This window comes from Trichosurus vulpecula, chromosome 9, assembly GCF_011100635.1.
Source record: "Trichosurus vulpecula isolate mTriVul1 chromosome 9, mTriVul1.pri, whole genome shotgun sequence".
NCBI classification, from domain to species: Eukaryota; Metazoa; Chordata; class Mammalia; order Diprotodontia; family Phalangeridae; genus Trichosurus; species Trichosurus vulpecula.
In genome coordinates, this window is record NC_050581.1 from 147897678 (window position 1) to 147915186 (window position 17509).

At 43.6% G+C, this 17509-nt stretch overlaps 1 protein-coding gene across 1 annotated transcript in view; it reads left to right on the forward strand.

The window, feature by feature from the left end:
* The window catches only part of LOC118832272 (netrin-4-like), a gene marked incomplete at its 5' end in the record, with an annotated part of 44659 nt that overhangs the window by 10359 nt on the left and 16791 nt on the right, over positions 1–17509 (forward strand). The window contains 2 exons of the mRNA XM_036739653.1: positions 13625–13751; positions 16072–16260. Coding sequence (XP_036595548.1) covers positions 13625–13751; positions 16072–16260 — 316 coding nt within the window. The remainder of the gene's footprint in view (positions 1–13624; positions 13752–16071; positions 16261–17509) is intronic.

Below are 17509 nucleotides of genomic sequence, written 5' to 3' on the forward strand. Positions count from 1 at the left end.
AGCCACTGTTGAGGTATAAGACCCAATAAGACCAGCAACAAGAGCTGCCAGCACAGGTTCTTTTGATCTGCTTTTCTAAGGAAAGCCCCTTTAAGGGGTCAACAACCTCAATTTAATCAAGCATACATATATCATTCACTTAGTTCAGGGGAAAAAGCCAGCACCCTGAACTTCAGAGCAAATACAAACAAATTACAAACATACATCATGTAAACAGAGCAAATAAACACAGATCAATAGATAGGCCTCTTATCTGTCTGACCAAATCACAATAATTACCAGAGAAGAGCCAACGGGTCTGGGTTAGCAAAACCAGGGGGCAGTTACAGCAGCTTGCCCAGAGTCTCAACACTCCTTCCATGAGTGAGCCCCAAAGGCAAAACGCCAACCTCTGAGTTTATATACCCTGTTCAAGGTCTAAGGGCGTCACAACATGTGACTCAAATCCATGTAAACTAAGCTTTCCCTTGAGGTAAGCAGGTCATCAAAGACTCCTGATTTAATAATAATAATTTTAAAAAGGTCTCATCAAGGGCACTTGATTAAATAAGTGCTCCAAAAGAGAAAACAGTAAAAAAAAAAGTCCCACCTTAATTACTGTAACAATTGATTATCCTAAAATGCCCAGATCTTTCATAATTTCTGTCTAGTCATGCTTCCCCTATTTTGAATCTGTAAAACTGATTTTTTGAACCCAAGTATTAGACTTTACATTTATCTTATTATCTATCATTAGACTTTACACTATTATTATTTCTTCTTAAGAAGCAATCCTGAGAACCAGGATGACTTAGTGAACAGAGAGTTCACCTCAGAGTCAGAAGGAGCTGGGTTCATTTCCTGCCTCTGATAAAATGCTGGTTGTGTGACCCTGGGCAAGTCACTTAGCCTCTTAGTACTTCAGTCAACTCTCACAGACTGTAAGTTGCAGATTAGATTCCAGTGTGCATTGGTGGAGGGAATTTTCTCCCTGGAAGTTCCTTATACTAATGAAATCACAGGTGTGATAAAAAAAATTGTCATAAAGTTTTGTCCAATGCTCTATCCCAGGGATTGGCAAACCAAAGCCTTTGGGCCAAATCTGGCCTGCCACCTGCTTTCCTATAGCCCACAAGCTAAGCATGGTTTGTGCATTTTACAAGACTTCCTGAATGAAGGTGATCCTGGGCAATATGCTGAATCCTACTTGGACCCATCATGGAATCTTTAGGTTGTCCTTTCAGATCACTTGCAATGATAATTGTGTTGGGGATGGTGTTCCATAGTTCATGGTTCTAGAACATCTCCAGGAGGTGGGAAAAGATCTTTTTATGGTAGTGAACAGTGATTCATCTTTCTTTGTATCCCTGGTGCTTAGCAGTTCCTGGTCCATAAAAGTGCTGAATAAATGATTGATGACTGACTTTAAAATGCACTCCAACTCAGTCTCTTCTCTTTGAGAGGCTGCATGGGCTCTGGAGTGAGGAAGACCTGGGTTTGATTTCTACCTCAGACACTCACTGTGTCACCCTGAGAAAGTTGTGTCAGCCTCAGTTTCCTCATATATAAAATGAAGGTGTTGGACTCAATGACCTTTAAGTTCCCAACCAGCTCTGAGTCTATGATCTATCTCTATTTACATCCTCCCTAATCAATTCTGGGCCCAGCTCATTTTCCATCTGTAATACTTGCCCAAAGTATGTGTATTGATAGACTAACTGCTTCTCCAGCTACTTGTTATAATCTGGGAAATATTCATTCTTCATCCACTTTGAATTTCTAGTGTGGATGGCTAGGCTGGTCTTTTCTCAATGAACATTGGTTTTATTGAGATGACCCATTATGTTTCAGGGATCCAGATAATCAGCACAGCACTGTTTGCAAACAGACGTATTTGCAAAACCTCCCCATCAACAGGGAATTTCTTTTCCATTTGTACTTTTTAAGATAGGCAAGCTGGTAGTCCTGAAGTAATCTCATATTTAGCCCTTCTGTTGACAGCGTCATGAGGGAAAAGTCATGAGGTGCCCCCGAATCTCCTCCCTTACCTTTTCAGATAGAATGGGGGGTAAGTGAACAGAGCTGTGTTCAAGTATCGTGGCGTTCAGTAACCCAAAGCAGCCAGTCTGTGGCTGGGTTGCTAGAGCCTCCTGAGATGTTGGGTTGGGTCCTATTTTCCCACAGAGCTCCTCCCTCGTTGGCAAGAGCAGAAACTTGCTCTTAGCAGTAGCTCGATAAACAAGCTTGTGTTACTGGTTACTGCTAAGTTCCCAAACATTCCTCTCTGCCCAGTGGGGCTGTGGTGACTGAGGACTCTGTCACAAGGCCATTCCTGGCTCCACTTTCTAAACAGAGGAAGAACCATGGCAGGACTTTTGTTGTGCTCCCTGGGGGCCATCCTGCTGCAAACGATGGAAAATATTGTGAGAGCCAGTGAATCTGATCAGGCTGTTTGCCAACTGGAAGGCAAGGGAGACTTCAACTCAGCTGCCTGCAGGAGTTAGCAAGAATAAAAATGAAACATGGCCTTCCCTCAGGAAGCTTATATATTACTGGGGAGACCTGCACAAATAAGTACAAAGTATACGAGAAATTAAGTACAAAGTATACGAGAAATTAAGTACAAAGTATAAGAGAAATAAGTATGAGATAATTTTGGTGGGGGGGAGACATTTGAAGTTGGGAGATCAGGAAAAACTTCATGCTGAATATATCACCTGAGTGGAATTTTTAAGGAGAAAAGGAATATATAAGTGAGAGCCCACTCCACTCAATGCAGAGAAAGACAGGACACTGATTTCACTCACATGAGGCTAAAGACTGTCATCTCCAAAATGGAACTCCGAAATGGAAGGAACAGAAAAAAGTGATCCAGAAAAATTACCAGGGAGCCTTGGCATGATAATCTAGGACTCCTGGGATCCTGCTTTTGCAACAGGTGTCTTGGTTGCTGTGATCAAAGTAACCCAGATGATTTTATAAGGAGAGGAGTCTCTCCTCTCAGGCTGGACTCATTGAGGGAGTCAGAGTCTAACTGGGAATGTTCCAAGCATGAGGGGTGTTCAGACTAGAGGTTGGGGAGGAAGGGTGAGGTTACCAGGTAGGAAGAGGCATGATCAGGCAATAGACTGAAAGACTGAGAAAAATAAAACCAAAAGAGCCAGAAATTTTTCCCAATTACATCTAGGCTCTAAAATGACTCTGGGGCTTACTGCCTGCTCAAATGGCTGGTTCTGTTTTTGAAGTTTTCAGCCTTAGGCAATTCTTCCTTATTCTGGATTACACTTAATTATTCTTCACCTAGGGTGTCCAAGGAAAAAGTGAGGATGACTCAGGACCTGATAACAGCTTCCACCCTATGCCCTAGGGTCAAAGGTTTTAGGCAGCAGCCTCCTGGCATGGGGTCAGGTCTGTTGCTGGGTTGATGGTACAATAAGCACCTAAAGCCAACCGATCCCTTAGAAAAATCCTCCTCTATTTGCTCACAGATGCTTGAAATCCCTTGCACAGGCAACAGGGCCTTTCCTTCCTCCCAGGATCAGAGATGAGGCTGAGAATTCCTGTTCTCCTGGGAGAGGGGCAGATCACAACCCCTCCATCCTCTTGTCTTTCCATAAATTCTTCATAGGGAATTCATGCAGTGCTCTAGAGGACTTCCTCTGGGTCTTCCAATAATCGACAATTATGGGGCAAAAGTCTACCAAGCACTTGACTTTGCATCATCTCATTTTAGCTTCACAACAATCCTATGAGGTAGGTGCTGCCAATATTGGTATCCCCACTTTACAGATGAGAAACTGAGACTCAGAGAGTGACTCACTCAGTTACACAGTTGATGGGCATTGAGAAGTGGGATTCAGATGCGGGTCTTCCCAATCCTGAGTCCAATATTGGTCCTTTTATAAATGGCTGACGTTATAGCCTTTTCTGAGAGTAGATTCAGGGTGTGGGGGGAAGGAGGGAAAAGATGTAAGGCAGAGAGTATCTGGAAGGAGCATGTAGGCATGACGGAACCTAGGCCACAAAGGGAATAAGTGTCAGAGGTGGAGTTTGAACCGGGGTCTTCTGATGCTGCGATCAGTGCTCTTTCTACCATACTGAGCAGCTTGGGAAGGGCAGATACAACCACCGAAGACAAATCTCCCAGGTTTGAATACTTTGCAAACTGTGGTCCTGGGTTATGGGCCAGAGCCTTTGTTTGCCTGTTGCCCTCAGGCTAGGTGACTTGGCCACAGTTCTCCTCACCCTGCAAATAATCCGGACTTTCCACATGCCTCTGCAGTCTGCAGCTAATCCTTGAGCTGAATTTTCACCCTATCTGATCCAGCTTGTGCCAGGGCGGATGGCCCCCAAGGCTGCCGTTCTCGATGATGATGCAGAAAACACTTACACACACATACACACGCACACTCTCTCTCTCACACACACACACACACACACACTCTCACACTCACACTCACACACTCACACACTCACACACTCACACACTCACACACTCACACACCCACACACTCACCCACTGGGCCGGAAGGCAGGTTTATGGGATCTGCCTTAAGAGCAAGTGGGTTTCCTCTTCATGAAGTTTTTCAGTCAACACAGGGATGATCTCTTATTGGTGGTGTGATGGAGGGGATTCTTGCTCAGGTTCACACTGGGCTAGATGGCTTCTGAAATCTCTTTCTACTCAGAGACTCTGTACTTCTAGCTGGGACAGGGATGGCAGTGTCCTTTGGGGACTTTGGGGAAGGAATTATAGCTTAAAAAGTAGAATTATAGACCTTGAGATCCGAGAGGAACCGAGGGCCACAGAGTCACACAGCAAGTAAGTGGCAGAAGTGGGGCCAGAGCCCAGATCTTCTGGTGTCTGATCCACCGGTTCTTCTGAGTGGAACAGTAGCCTCAAGAGAGCGTTCCCTTAGGTATTTCAACACTTTCCGTTATGGACAGAACCAGGAAGTAGAGTTTGAGAGGAGAGTAGGTAGATACAGGATACAGGGTGCAGTAACAGTAAAGAGAAGGAAGACTTGACCTTATAGTCATCGATTTGGAAAAAGGAGAGTCCTTACTGCTCATCTAATCCAGTGATTCTCCAACATTTTGTGCTCATGCTCCATGTTTCTTTACCATGAGTTATCCCATTATAGATGTTACCCTTGTGGACAGAGGGAGAGATGTTGGCTAGATATTAACAGAGTCAAATGGATACGAAATTGGTTGAATGAGAGAACCCCCAAAGCAGTTATTAATGGTTCAATTGTACCTTAGAAGGAAGATGCTAGTAAAATCCCCTAAGAATCTTCTGTGGGCCTTGACTCCATGCTGTTCAACATTTTCATCAATTATTTGGATGAAGTTATAGCAGATATGCCCATCAGAGTTGTAGATAACATAAGTCAAAGAAGGATATGTTGGATGACAGGCTCCAGATCCCCAAAATATTTCATCGAGCTAGAATGATGGGCTGACTAGAATGAGACGACATTTTCTTCTTCTTTTTTTGAGGGGGGAAGGCAGGGTAATTGGGGTTAAGTGACTTGCCCAAGGTCACACAGCTAGTAAGTGTATCAAGTGTCTGAGGTCAGTTTGAACTCAGGTCCTCCTGACTCCAGGGCTGATGCTCTACTTACTGTGCCACCTATCGGCCAGGAGATGACATTTAATAGGGAGAAGTGTAATGTTTTACACTTGGGTACAAAAAACACACTTTGCCAGTACAGTTTGTCTGAAAAATATCTGGGGTTTTAAGTGGACGGAGTCAACAGTGTATTATGGTGATTAAAAAAAAGCTCATGTTGTCCTGGGCTACATTACAGGACATATAACGTCCTGAAGGAGGGAGACAATAGTCTTATTCTGGCCAGACCACATAGGGAGTACCATGTTTAGTTCAGGGTACCATATTTTAGGAAGGACGGAGGTAAAGGAAGAAAGGAGGGAGGAAGGAAAGAACAAAGAAAAGAAAAAAGGAAGGAAGAAGGGAGGAAGAGAGGAAAGGAAGAAGGAAAGGAAATAAGCACTTATTAAGTGCCCACTACAAGCAAGGCCCTGTGCTAAGTACTTTACAAATATTATCTCATTTAATCCTGACAACCCTGATAGGTAGGTACTATTACCATCCCCATTTTGCAGTTGAGGAAACTAAAGAAGACAGATTACGTGACTTGCCCAGGGCCACACAGCTAATTGGTGTCTGAGGCCAGATTTGAATTCCTGAATCCAGGCCCAGTGCTCTATTCATGCATGCCATCTAGCTGCCTCAAGGCCATAGACAGGAACAAAAACAAAATACATACAGAAGAAGATGACTGTTCATTGAATGAATGAATAGAAACCATGTCATGGTTCTGTTGAAAGAAGTGGGGATGCTCAGCCTGGAGAAGAAGAAAGACTTAATGACAGATGTTTTGGGGTATTTGAAAGACTGTCATGTGGAGAAAGGATTAGACGTGCTCTTCTTAATCTCAAAAGCTGGACAGGAAGTTGCAGAGGGGCAGATTTAGTCCTGATATATGGAAACTCTACCCAACAGAAATTTCCAAGAGTGGAATGGTCTGCTTTGGGAGGCAGTAGGTCCCCCTCCCTGGGAATCTTTCTTCAACAAAGTCTTGTGACCAAGGTTCTAAATGTGACTCTGGGTCAGAAACAGATATCAGGTTAAACGGCCTCTGAGGCTCTTCTAACTCTGTGATTTGGTAAAGCGGTTTCTGCTTTCTAAGCCTCAGTTTTCCTCTTCTGTAAAAACAAAGGAGTTGAACTGGATGACCCTAAGTCTCCTTCCAAGTCTAAAATCCTACAATGTTCTAGCTTGCATGAGGTCACAGAAATAGTAGTAAGTGCCAAAACTGGCACCAGAATTTCTGCCTTGAAGTCTGGTGTTTTTTCTTCCATAAAGGGTCAAAATTTAGTGTCCAATAAAATTCACACATTAATCTAATGCATCCTGTTCAGCTTCTAACTAGAGATATCTAAGTCCTCAACAGAAAAGAGATGAGAACTTACAAGGGTCATTTTTCATATCCTTTGTCTCTAAACCACATCCAGCCTTCAAATTCTCCTTGTCTGATAATTACTGAAAAATCTCTTCCTCAGCTGATAAAGGAATTCTGGTGTTCCTAATGAGACTCCCTTCTAGTCTCTTTGAATTGGTGATAGGAAGAGAAGTCTTGCTCATGTAGCTACAACTTTAATGGGCTTAGTTGGATTTTGTCCAGAGGGGATGATGGGTCCTCGGGGGATGGAGATCTCCCCAACCCTAAAGGTCTTCAGCCATAGGTTGGATCACCACTTGTTGAGTGTTGGGGTTGAACCAGAAGAGCAGATTTAAGTAGCAAAGACATGTGGGGACCACTGAAGCCACCAAAGTCCCTTCTTCCAGCTTGGAGTTCCTATGATTTGAAACAGAGGCTGTTGGTATTTTTATTAGAACTTTCCTGAAATGTTCTGGCTGGAGCTAGAGGCTAAAGGGGTGAGTGGTTTTATTTTATTACTTAACTGCTTAATGACTGTAAGGTGGTTATTTTTAATTACTTAATGGATGCTTTGGTTTGCTTTCATCTTGTGATTTTAAATATGGTGGTTTTCCTTCCAGAAGATGGTCTTTTATTTTATTGGAAACACTTATAAATGTTGGTAAGGATCTAATGACCTTGTGGCTCCTTTAGCCTGGGGTTTGCTTTGCTTTTCCACGTATGAAAGGGAGTCAACCTTTTTAAAGGAGTTTCCTAGACCAGTTCAAAGTTAGAATGCTACAATTCAAAGCTGGAAGAGATTGTCTAATCCAGCCCCTTCATTTTACAGAGGGAGAAGTTGAGGCCCAGAGAAAGGAGGAATTTGCTCAAGATTACACACCTAGGTAATGGCAGAGCTGAGACTAGAAGCCAAATCGTCTGACTTTGTTCTCTGCTCGTTCCGCCATACTTTTTCCTGGCAGAGGGAACTTTGTCCATTGGGAACTTAACTAGGTCATTGAATGAATGGAGTGAATGAATGAATGAGCAATCTAGAGCTCTTTCCAATCTACAACAATTCAACAACAAAATGCATTTATTAAACACTTTGTTCCAGGTGCCATGTTGGGTGGAAAGACAAAGAAAAGAATGAAAAAGTTCCTTTCTTCAGAGAGCTTACATTCTATTTGGAGGATACAACATGGTTACAAATAAATAAATACAAAATATATACAAAACAGTGTCCCTGGGTAACAAGGATACAGCACTAACCACTGGAGTGACTGGGAAGGGCGTTTTATAGAGAGCATCATTTAAGCTGAGTGTTGAAGGAAGCTTGGGATCCTAAGAGGTGAAGGTGTCGGGGAGAACATTGGAGGTAGTGGAGGCAGCAGGTGAAAAGGCAGGAGCCCAAGGAGGCTATTTGGGTGGAAATGCAGAATGTATGAAAAGGACTAAGGTGAAATCAGTCTGGAAAGATTGGTTCTCTGCACACATCACTCAGTTGGTCTTTACAACAGCCTTGTAAGGCAGGTTGTAGAGGCATTATTTTCCCCATTTTACAGGCGGAGAAACTGAGGTCCTGAAGAGCTACTGCTTAAATAGCAAAAAGATCAGATATTTGAAGCCAGAAGGGAGCTCAGACCATCTGGTTGAAATCTCTCATTTTGCAGATGAGGACACTGAGATCCACATAGGTTATATAATTTGTCCAAGATCACACCAGTAATAAGTGTAAGAAGTTCTCTCTCTCTCTCTCTCTCTCTCTCTCTCTCTCTCTCTCTCTCTCTCTCTCTCTCTCTCTCCCCCGCTCCCCCTCTTCTCTTCTATCTTTCTAACTATTTTTCTATCTATCCTTCTATCTCTAGCATCTCTCTAGCATCTCTAGCTAACATCTATGTATCTCTATCAATCTATGATAATAGAGGATAATCTCTCTGTCTGTGTGTCTCTCACCTTCCCTACACACACACACACACAGACACACACACACACACAGACACACACACACGCACGCACACGCATGCACGCACGCACGCGCGCACATACACACGTGTATGTGTATATATAGTGTTCCCAAAGCCTTAGTGATTTGCCCAGTATCACACAGTCAGTTGGTGTCAAAGGCAGGACTGACCCTGACATAAATGGCTGGCCCATTTGTGGCTAACAGCTTTACAAAATGATCCCGTGGTCTCAACACAGGCAACCTGAATCGACAGCAGTTGACTGGTCTGGAAAAACCTTCATCTGAACCTGGAGTGCCAGAGGAGAATGTCAAACATTCTGGCAGCCTGGCCATGGTCATGGCAAACCAAGGCAACATCCCCACAAGGGCAGGAGGTGAAATCCAAGGTCAGCCATTAGCCCTTTGGCTGCCACAGAATTATTTACTCTCCTGGGAGTGATTCTTCTGTAAAAGCTTCCCTGGAGATCTCAGACATGCACTTGGGAATCAGCATACTTGGGATCTTAGTTGCATCTTTTGTGGCTTTAGTTGTGTGACCTTGCTCCTCACTCCCCCCCCCCACCCCAGAGGAATTGAGGACAATAAACCTCTTCCTCCCTCTCCCTCTTTCCCTTTCCCTCTCTCCACACATGGACAGATGGTTCCCCGACCATCCTCCTCAACCCCTTCCCACCACAACCTTGGAAATCAGTTGTCAGTCTGGACAACTAGAAGTCTCATATGAGGTGCTGCTTTCTGAGGCAAGGGATTGATTCCAAAGCCTAAAGGAATTTGTGGGAGAGTGTCCCCCCATGTCTCTCCCATTTATGTCTGCTCCTCTAGCAGGGTATGTTGGATTATAAAAAGCCTCTTTCCCTAAGGATAAAGTCAAGACTCCTAAGTCTGACATTCGAGGTCTTCCCCAATCTGGCCTCATCTTACCTACCTTTCCCACTTTCTCTCACATTGCTTACCTTCAGGTAAACTCAGTTCTGGACAGATTCCTCCACCCCCTTTCTCTCGTATGCACCATGCTTAGTTAGACCTCTGAATTTCCTTACTATTCCCTTACCTGAAGTGTCATGCCCCTTCCTGAGATGTGTATCACTTCTGCCATGGCAATTGGATTAATTTCTACCCATCTTTTTAAAGCTCAGCTCAAGGCTTCACCTTCTATTTGAAGCGTTCTCTGGCCAGTCAATTCTATGATGATTTCTGTGTCTGCCAACCTCCGATAGTTCTGAATGTTCAGAGCCTTGTTGGACACTTAGCATACAGTGCCTCATATTACTAGTTTCCCACATGGGTATGTCCGGAGCTATAATGAGGAATTCTTTTATCTGGGGGAAAATAAGTTGAAAGAGGCTAGGTGGCAGTGGTGGCAGCACAATTGACAATGAAAGAGATGATGGTCAAAGAACAATCTTGTTGGGGGTGCAGTTGTCCTGGGACAGTGAGGCATGTAGTTGATACTCAAAATACCGAATTATTATATTTATATTAGAACATAGAATGTCGAGCTTGAAGGAGACATAGAACCTAGAATGTCAGAGTTGGAACAGACCTTGGAACCTAGAATGTTGGCACTGAAAGAGACCTCAAAACCTATAGTGTCAGAGCTGGAAGGGACCTTAAACCTAGAATGTCAGAGCTGGAAGGGAACTTGGAACCTAGAATTTCAGGGCTGGAAGGTACCTTGGAACCTGGAATGTCAGAACTAAAAGTGACCTTAGAACCTAGAAGGTCAGAGCTGAAAGGGGCCTTAGGACTTAGAAGGTCAGAGCTGGAAGGGGACATAGAACCCAGAATGTCAGATTTCAAGTATCTAACTCTACTTCAATACTTGCTAGCTAGGTGGCCTTGGGTAAGTGCTTTCTCCCCTCTGGGCCTCTGTTTGCTAATCTGTAAAATGAGGTGGGTTAGACCAGCTGCCTTCTGGTTCTATATATATAGTTCTAATATTCTACATACTTCAATGACATGGCTTGCTTATTCGGAGGATTGCTTTCCACCATCAATGACAGTTCCCCTACCAGTGTACAGAAATTCATTTTATATTAAATACTGCCCTCTGCAGGCTTAGCTTTTAATAAATAGGCATGGGGTTCAGACCTGTGATTTCATTGTTATAGGGAACTCCTGGATGACGAAACTCCCTCCACCCAGGCAGGTCACCACCTCCACTCTCAGGTGTGGTCTTGGAGAGTTGCCTAGAGCACTGAAGATGATTAAGTGACTTGCTCTGGATCACTCAGCTAGCCTGTGTCAGAGGCAGGATTTGAACTCAGGTCTTCTGGCCCTGAGGCTGGCTCTCTATCCATTTTGACATGCTGCCCCCCTCCCCCTCTCCCTCCCTCTTCCCCTCCCCCTTCCTTCTCCCTCTCCCCCTCCCCCCTCCTCCCTCTCCATGTGTCTGTCTCTCTCTCTCTCTCTCTCTCTCTCTCTCTCTCTCTCTATATATATATATATATATATATATATATATATATATATATATATATATATATATATATGTATGTATATCTCCTTTCTCCTCCTGCCTTCTGGAATCCTTTCTCTTCCTTTTCCAAACCTTGATGCCATCTCCTTCATGAAGTCTTTCCTTATAGCACCTTGTCTGGATCTCTCCTTTGCTTAGTCGAAGTTAGGACTAGATTCAGGTATTAAAAGGGCTAGTTCTGTTCTACTTAGTCTCAGAGGGAAGGAAGGGAGGAAAAAAGAAACAAGTATTTATTAAGCACCTACCATGTTCCAGTCCCCCTTTACAAATATTGTCTTACTTGGTCCTCACAACAACCCAGAGGAGTATGTGCCATTATGAACCTCATCTTATAGATAAAGGACATTGAGGCAGGTAAAGGTTAAGAGCCTCGCCTAGGGTTACACAGCTAGTAAGTTTGTGAGATCAGATTTGAACTCAGATCTTCTGGAGTCCAGGCCCATTTGTCTATCCATTGTGCCTCCTAGCATACCTTAGAGGGATATGACTAGGAGCAAAGGGTAGACGGTGAAAAGAAGTAGATTTATATCTGATGTAAGGAAAGCATTCCATTCCATTGTGTTACTTGTATATGTGTCTTATTCACTCTGTTAAAGTGGAAACTTCTTAATGACAGGAACTGGGTCATTTTTAAACCTGGTATCCCTAGTGCTTAGGCACATGACTTGCACATATAAATATGTCATTAATAAATATCTTGAAATAGGGGCAGCTAGGTGGTGCAGTGGATAGAGTGCTGGCCCTAGAGTCAGGAGGACCTGAGTTCAGATCCAGCCTCAGATACTTATTAGCTGTGTGACTCTGGGCAAGTCACTTAACCCTAGTCAGAAGGAAGGAAGGAAGGAAGAAAGAAAGAAAGAAAGAAAGAAAGAAAGAAAGAAAGAAAGAAAGAAAGAAAGAAAGAAAGAAAGAAAGAAAGAAAGAAAAAGAAATGAAGGAAGAAATTGAAACTATCAGTTGAATTCATAACAGCAACATTCTACACTTGCAGAGTGCTTTATATTTGGATCTTTGAATGTCAACTTGAAGGGGCTTTGGAGATCATCCAAGTCAACACTTTTCTCCATGACTTGATTGAAAGGGTGGATGACGTGCTTCTCAAACTTGCAGATGGCCCAAAGCTGGGAGGGAAAGCCAACAAGGAACACGTCCCATTCAGTATCTAAAAATATCTCACCAGGCTAGAACAGTGGGACAAATTGTATAAGATGAACCTGGGTAGTGCGAAATGTAAAGTTCTCCATGGGGAAGTCCTGGTGGGGAGATTCTCTTTCCCAGTGCAGATTGGCACTTCCACTGTAATTCATAGTTTTAACGTATTGCCCGGAGCATTGAGAGGATTAAGTGACTTGCTCTAGAATGACCCAGCTTGTTTTAATGCAAGTCAACAAAGTGAAGTGGCAGCCTAAGAGGTTAGTGCTTTTTTTGCTTTTGCTTTTTCTTGTCTGCATTAATCAAGGCATACAGCCCAAAATAAGGGAGGTAACAGTCCCGCTCTTCTGTATTCTGGGATGAGTCCTGTGTTCAGTTCTGGGTACCACCTTTCAGAAAAGACAGACAAACAGTCATGGTCAGAAGAAGACAGTCAAGATGGTAAAAAGAACCAAGTATGGTACATAAGAATTAGCTGAAGGAACTTGGAATATTTAGCAGGGAGGAAGAAAGATAATTGTCTCCAAATGTTTAGAGGCTGGTCTTAAGGAAGAAGAATAGATTTATTCTATTTGTTCTGAGAGGGTGTGACTATGAGCAAGGGGTAAAGTTGAAGAGAAATTGATTTAGATTTGATAAGAGGAAAAACTTCCTGACCATTAAAACAGTCTGGAAGAGGAATGGAGGGTAGCCCATTGGGTTTCCCCATCATTGCTGCTCTTAGAACTAAAACTAGATGATGAGTTATTGTGGTTGTTGTAGAAAGGATTCTTGGGTTAGGTTGGAACAGCCTATGCAGTCTCTTCTAATGCTAGGATTCTGGGATAGTTCCAACCCCCTTTGTTTTCTGGATAAGGAAGCTGACAAATGAAATTATTTGTTCAAAGTCACACAGAGAATCAGAGACATTGAAGTCTGTGGGCAAGTCTTTCACCTCCAAACCTTTGCCAGAGGGAAGTCTTCCCTTGTTGGGATAGTCCACTGAATGCTGGCATGTGAGCGAGAATCCCAAAACTACAAACGGCGATCATTCTCTGAGAGCTCAATGCAGACCTTGGCCTCTCCCCTGCAATGACAGTCTCATCTTCTTGGTAATAGGTACATGGGACGTGTGTGTGCAGACATCACACAGCAGGTCTACACTGTGAGAAGTGTTTGCCACTGTACAATGACCAGCCATGGAGACCAGGAGATGGGAAGACTAGCCAGCCCAATGAGTGCAAAAGTAAGTGGCTGGGGATGGAAACCTGAAAGGGTCCTGGGTCTCAGATGGTCTCATGCCCGAGTATATGAGGAAGTATATAATTCAATCAAAACTCTCATCATGGGATGTTTTGACATCCATTTTGATACTTTCCTATCTGTCATTTTAGTCCTTTCCCTGTTATTTTGGCTAACCTCCTTTACTTCAAATTACCTTTGTTAGTCACAAGAACGAACCCCAAAATCTGAAATAGTTTTGAAAATAAATTTGTTAGGGTGCTTGATAAGGAGAATGAACAAGGAAGGGTGTGGCTCCCCATCATTTAGGTTCTGGAAGGCTTTATATTATATAGGTTTTAGACTAGGGTACCCACACACAAACCATGTGTACTCAGTTAAACAAGTTTTTAGAGAGGGCAGCTTGAAAGCAAGGTCAATTGAGATGTATATCAGTAAACATAAACATTCAGTAAAATTTAGGTGAAGTCACAACATAAGGGAAGCTCAAAACACAAGCTTGAGCGGACCTAAAACAAGGCCTGAATGAGGAATCCCAAAACATAAATCTTTTGGGTAAATCCAGGACCTGAGGGAACCCAAAATTCCTTAGAAAGTTACTGAGGTCAGAGCGATATTCTGCGTTCAAACAATCTCTAATCACATAAAGTTAGATTTAAATAGTAATTACTTATATTATTAATAATAATTAATAATATTATTAATAATAAGTTTTCTAAATAATATAATAAAGCATGTCCCATACCATCTTGTATTTCAATCTTAAAGGGCCTTCCTCCTTCTTAGCTGACTGCCAGCTAATCCTTATAGAGGCATAAATGATAATATCCTAAGGTAATCACCCTCACAGACATATTTGCAGTACCTGTGGGGATGGATGCTGGGAGACCAAAACACCTGCCAGGCCCAAAGGAATGAGTTCTCCTAAGGAGGAATGTCTCCTTGCTGTACCCCCTTCGAAGCTTAACTCTGCTTATTTATGAAACACTTCTTGACTACACCCACTGCAAAGTTACCTTTCACTTTATTTTCCATTCCCTCTTCACACATATTGTGATGTATAAAAAGTTCAAGAGACATAGTTTTGGGGTAATTAATCATTTTATTAATCATGCTAGCATATAATTAATAAAAGGGATTGGTGACACTCTCAAATGCTAAAGACCCCTCATGGAACCCATGCTATGTTTAAATGGCCTTGGAAGAGTGGGTATTCCTGAGAGTGGAAATCAACTCTGATTAATTAACAATTAAAGAGAGAATGAATATTATGAGAGGTGGACCTATTCTAATGAGGAGCTAGGGTACCCGACTCTGATCACTCAGTCTTGGTCAAAGAGACATCTATGTTCATATCACCTGCTTGATAAAAGGGAGAATCCAAATTTTCCTAGACCTGTCTGAGTAAAAACACAATGAGTCGGAATCCATCAATTCACCTAAACTAAAATTTCTTTACCTCTTGAACAGATCTGAATTTTCCCTCTTGGTATTAGCGCTATACGTCGAAGGCTGCCTGGATAACCTACGGGGGCTGATTTCTGAATGAGGAAGTAGAACGTGGGGAAAACCTTGGTCCTAATTCAATGATGTTATTAATACAAGAAAGAATAATTTCTCTCAATAGTCTTCAGAGCAGGGAACGGTAGTGTCTTTTCTCCTCCTGTTTACTTGGCAGCGTAGCCTAGCACAAGAGAGATGACACATCTAGGCTTCCAGCAAAGACTTATTGAATCAAATGCAGGGCTGGCTCTGAGTTCAGATCATGTGAGACATGTAAAGTGTTTTGCAAATCTTAAACCACTAGCTCAGTTTTAGTTACTGTTATAATTCATGCCAAAATCCTATAAGAAGATGAATGCCAGGATGTTCAGGGTACAGAGATCCCTTTTTGGCTGTCAAAGCTATCTGTCCCTGGGGTAGAACCAGATGGGGTCCTCACTTTGAGGGACTTGGAAATGTTTGATTGAATAAATGGCCAGAGCTGCTCAGTGACACAAGGAGGAAGCAGGAGGGAGAAGATGAGGATGAGGATGGAGGAAGGACCTGAGGCTCACATGCAGATAGTCAGCAAGCAAAAGAGCAGGATGGTTGCACACAATTCTCATTGTGTGACTTCTTTCCACCTTCAAGGAACCTGACTTCACCTAGATATAGATGCTTTGGGGAGAGCAGTGGGAGGTAGACCCATGTGATAGGACCTGCCTAAGGGCCCATGAGACTGCTGGGGATAAGGGCACAAAGCTGGGGAAGGAGATCTAGAGGCTGTGGCCAGGCCCCAGCGGTCTGTGCAGTTGGGTGAATGGGGATTGCCCTCCATGCAGAGTGCCGTTGTCACAACCATGCTGATAGCTGCCACTTTGATGGGAGTGTCTGGCTGAACTCTGGGAAGCGCACAGGGGGCATCTGTGACAACTGCCAGCACCACACCGAAGGTCGTCACTGCCAGAAGTGCAAGTCAGGGTTTTATCGGGACTGGAGCAAGCCTATGTCTTCCCCAGAAGCCTGTAAACGTGAGTATCTCTCTGCTGGGCATCACAGCCTGGAGCTTTGGGGTAGGGGAGGGGGCTATAGAGTGAGGCCCAGAGCCTTCTTAGAGAATGCTGGAATCTTAGGACATCAGAGATGGAAGAGTTTTAGAACTCAAATGATCTTTAGACCTAGAATGCTGAAGCTGGAAGGGACCTCAGACAGAATTTCAGAGTTCGGTGGGGCCTTAGGACCTAGGACATCACAGCTGAAAGAAATCTAAAGGCATAGAACATGAGAGCTGGAAGGAAATTCAGAACCTAGAACGTCAGAGCTAGAAGCAAGCTCAAGACATAGAATGTTGGGGCATTAGCCTAAAGGGACAGTAGCTTAAATGTGTATTCTCTAGTGTTTTTCCTAACAACTCTGGGTGATCTAGTGAAAGTATTAAAATCCCCATTTTTCAGATAAGGAAACTGAGACCCAGAAATGAGGTGGCTTGCCCATGGTCACAGAACTAGCTGGCAGGGGAACTTGACCTCAGATTCAGGTCTCCTGGCTCCCGATTGCATTGTTCTTTTCACTATATAATTATAAGAGCTGTGGGGTATTCAAGGAGGACTAGGACTTTTGATGTGAGGGCCTGCGGAGCCCTTTCCAGGGCTGATCATCCACCTTTGGCATCCATCTGTGGCTCTAAGAAGCCATAGCATGTGCAGCAACCACACCCCAGTAAAACCAATTCAGCAGATGGGCTAAACTGTGCTGAGGGTAACCCAAGGGCCTCAAACCCATCGCTGAGTTAGGGGGGGTGTCTATGCCAAGCATGGGAAGATTTCCCCCGGCGGGATGGGCGGATGAGAACAATTTGTCCCAAAGGCCATGAAGGCGAATGAAGCAGGTGCTGTGGAGCGCTTAGAGCTTGGTCAGACCACAAAGACACCAAGGTCACCCACTGCATCCTGGGCCATCACCAGTCATCCTGACTTTTGTCCTACCCCTGGTCTTCCATGACTCTGGAAGAGAGAGTGAGGCTGACGGCTTTGTGCAACTCTGCCTCGCTTAAATCCAGTTTACACACGAGTCAAGACATCACCTGCGATGTCCTTGGTCCTCTAGACAAACAACAACCCTGGGAGAGAGGTGCTGTTTTTATCTTCACTTTGCCCAGGGTCATATTAAGTGTCTGGAACAGGAACTGAACTGAATCTCAGGGCTTTCTGACTCCAAGGTGGCACACTTGCCCCTCCTATCAGTTTCAGGTTTTTCCCTCTTTAAATGCCTGGGAGACCC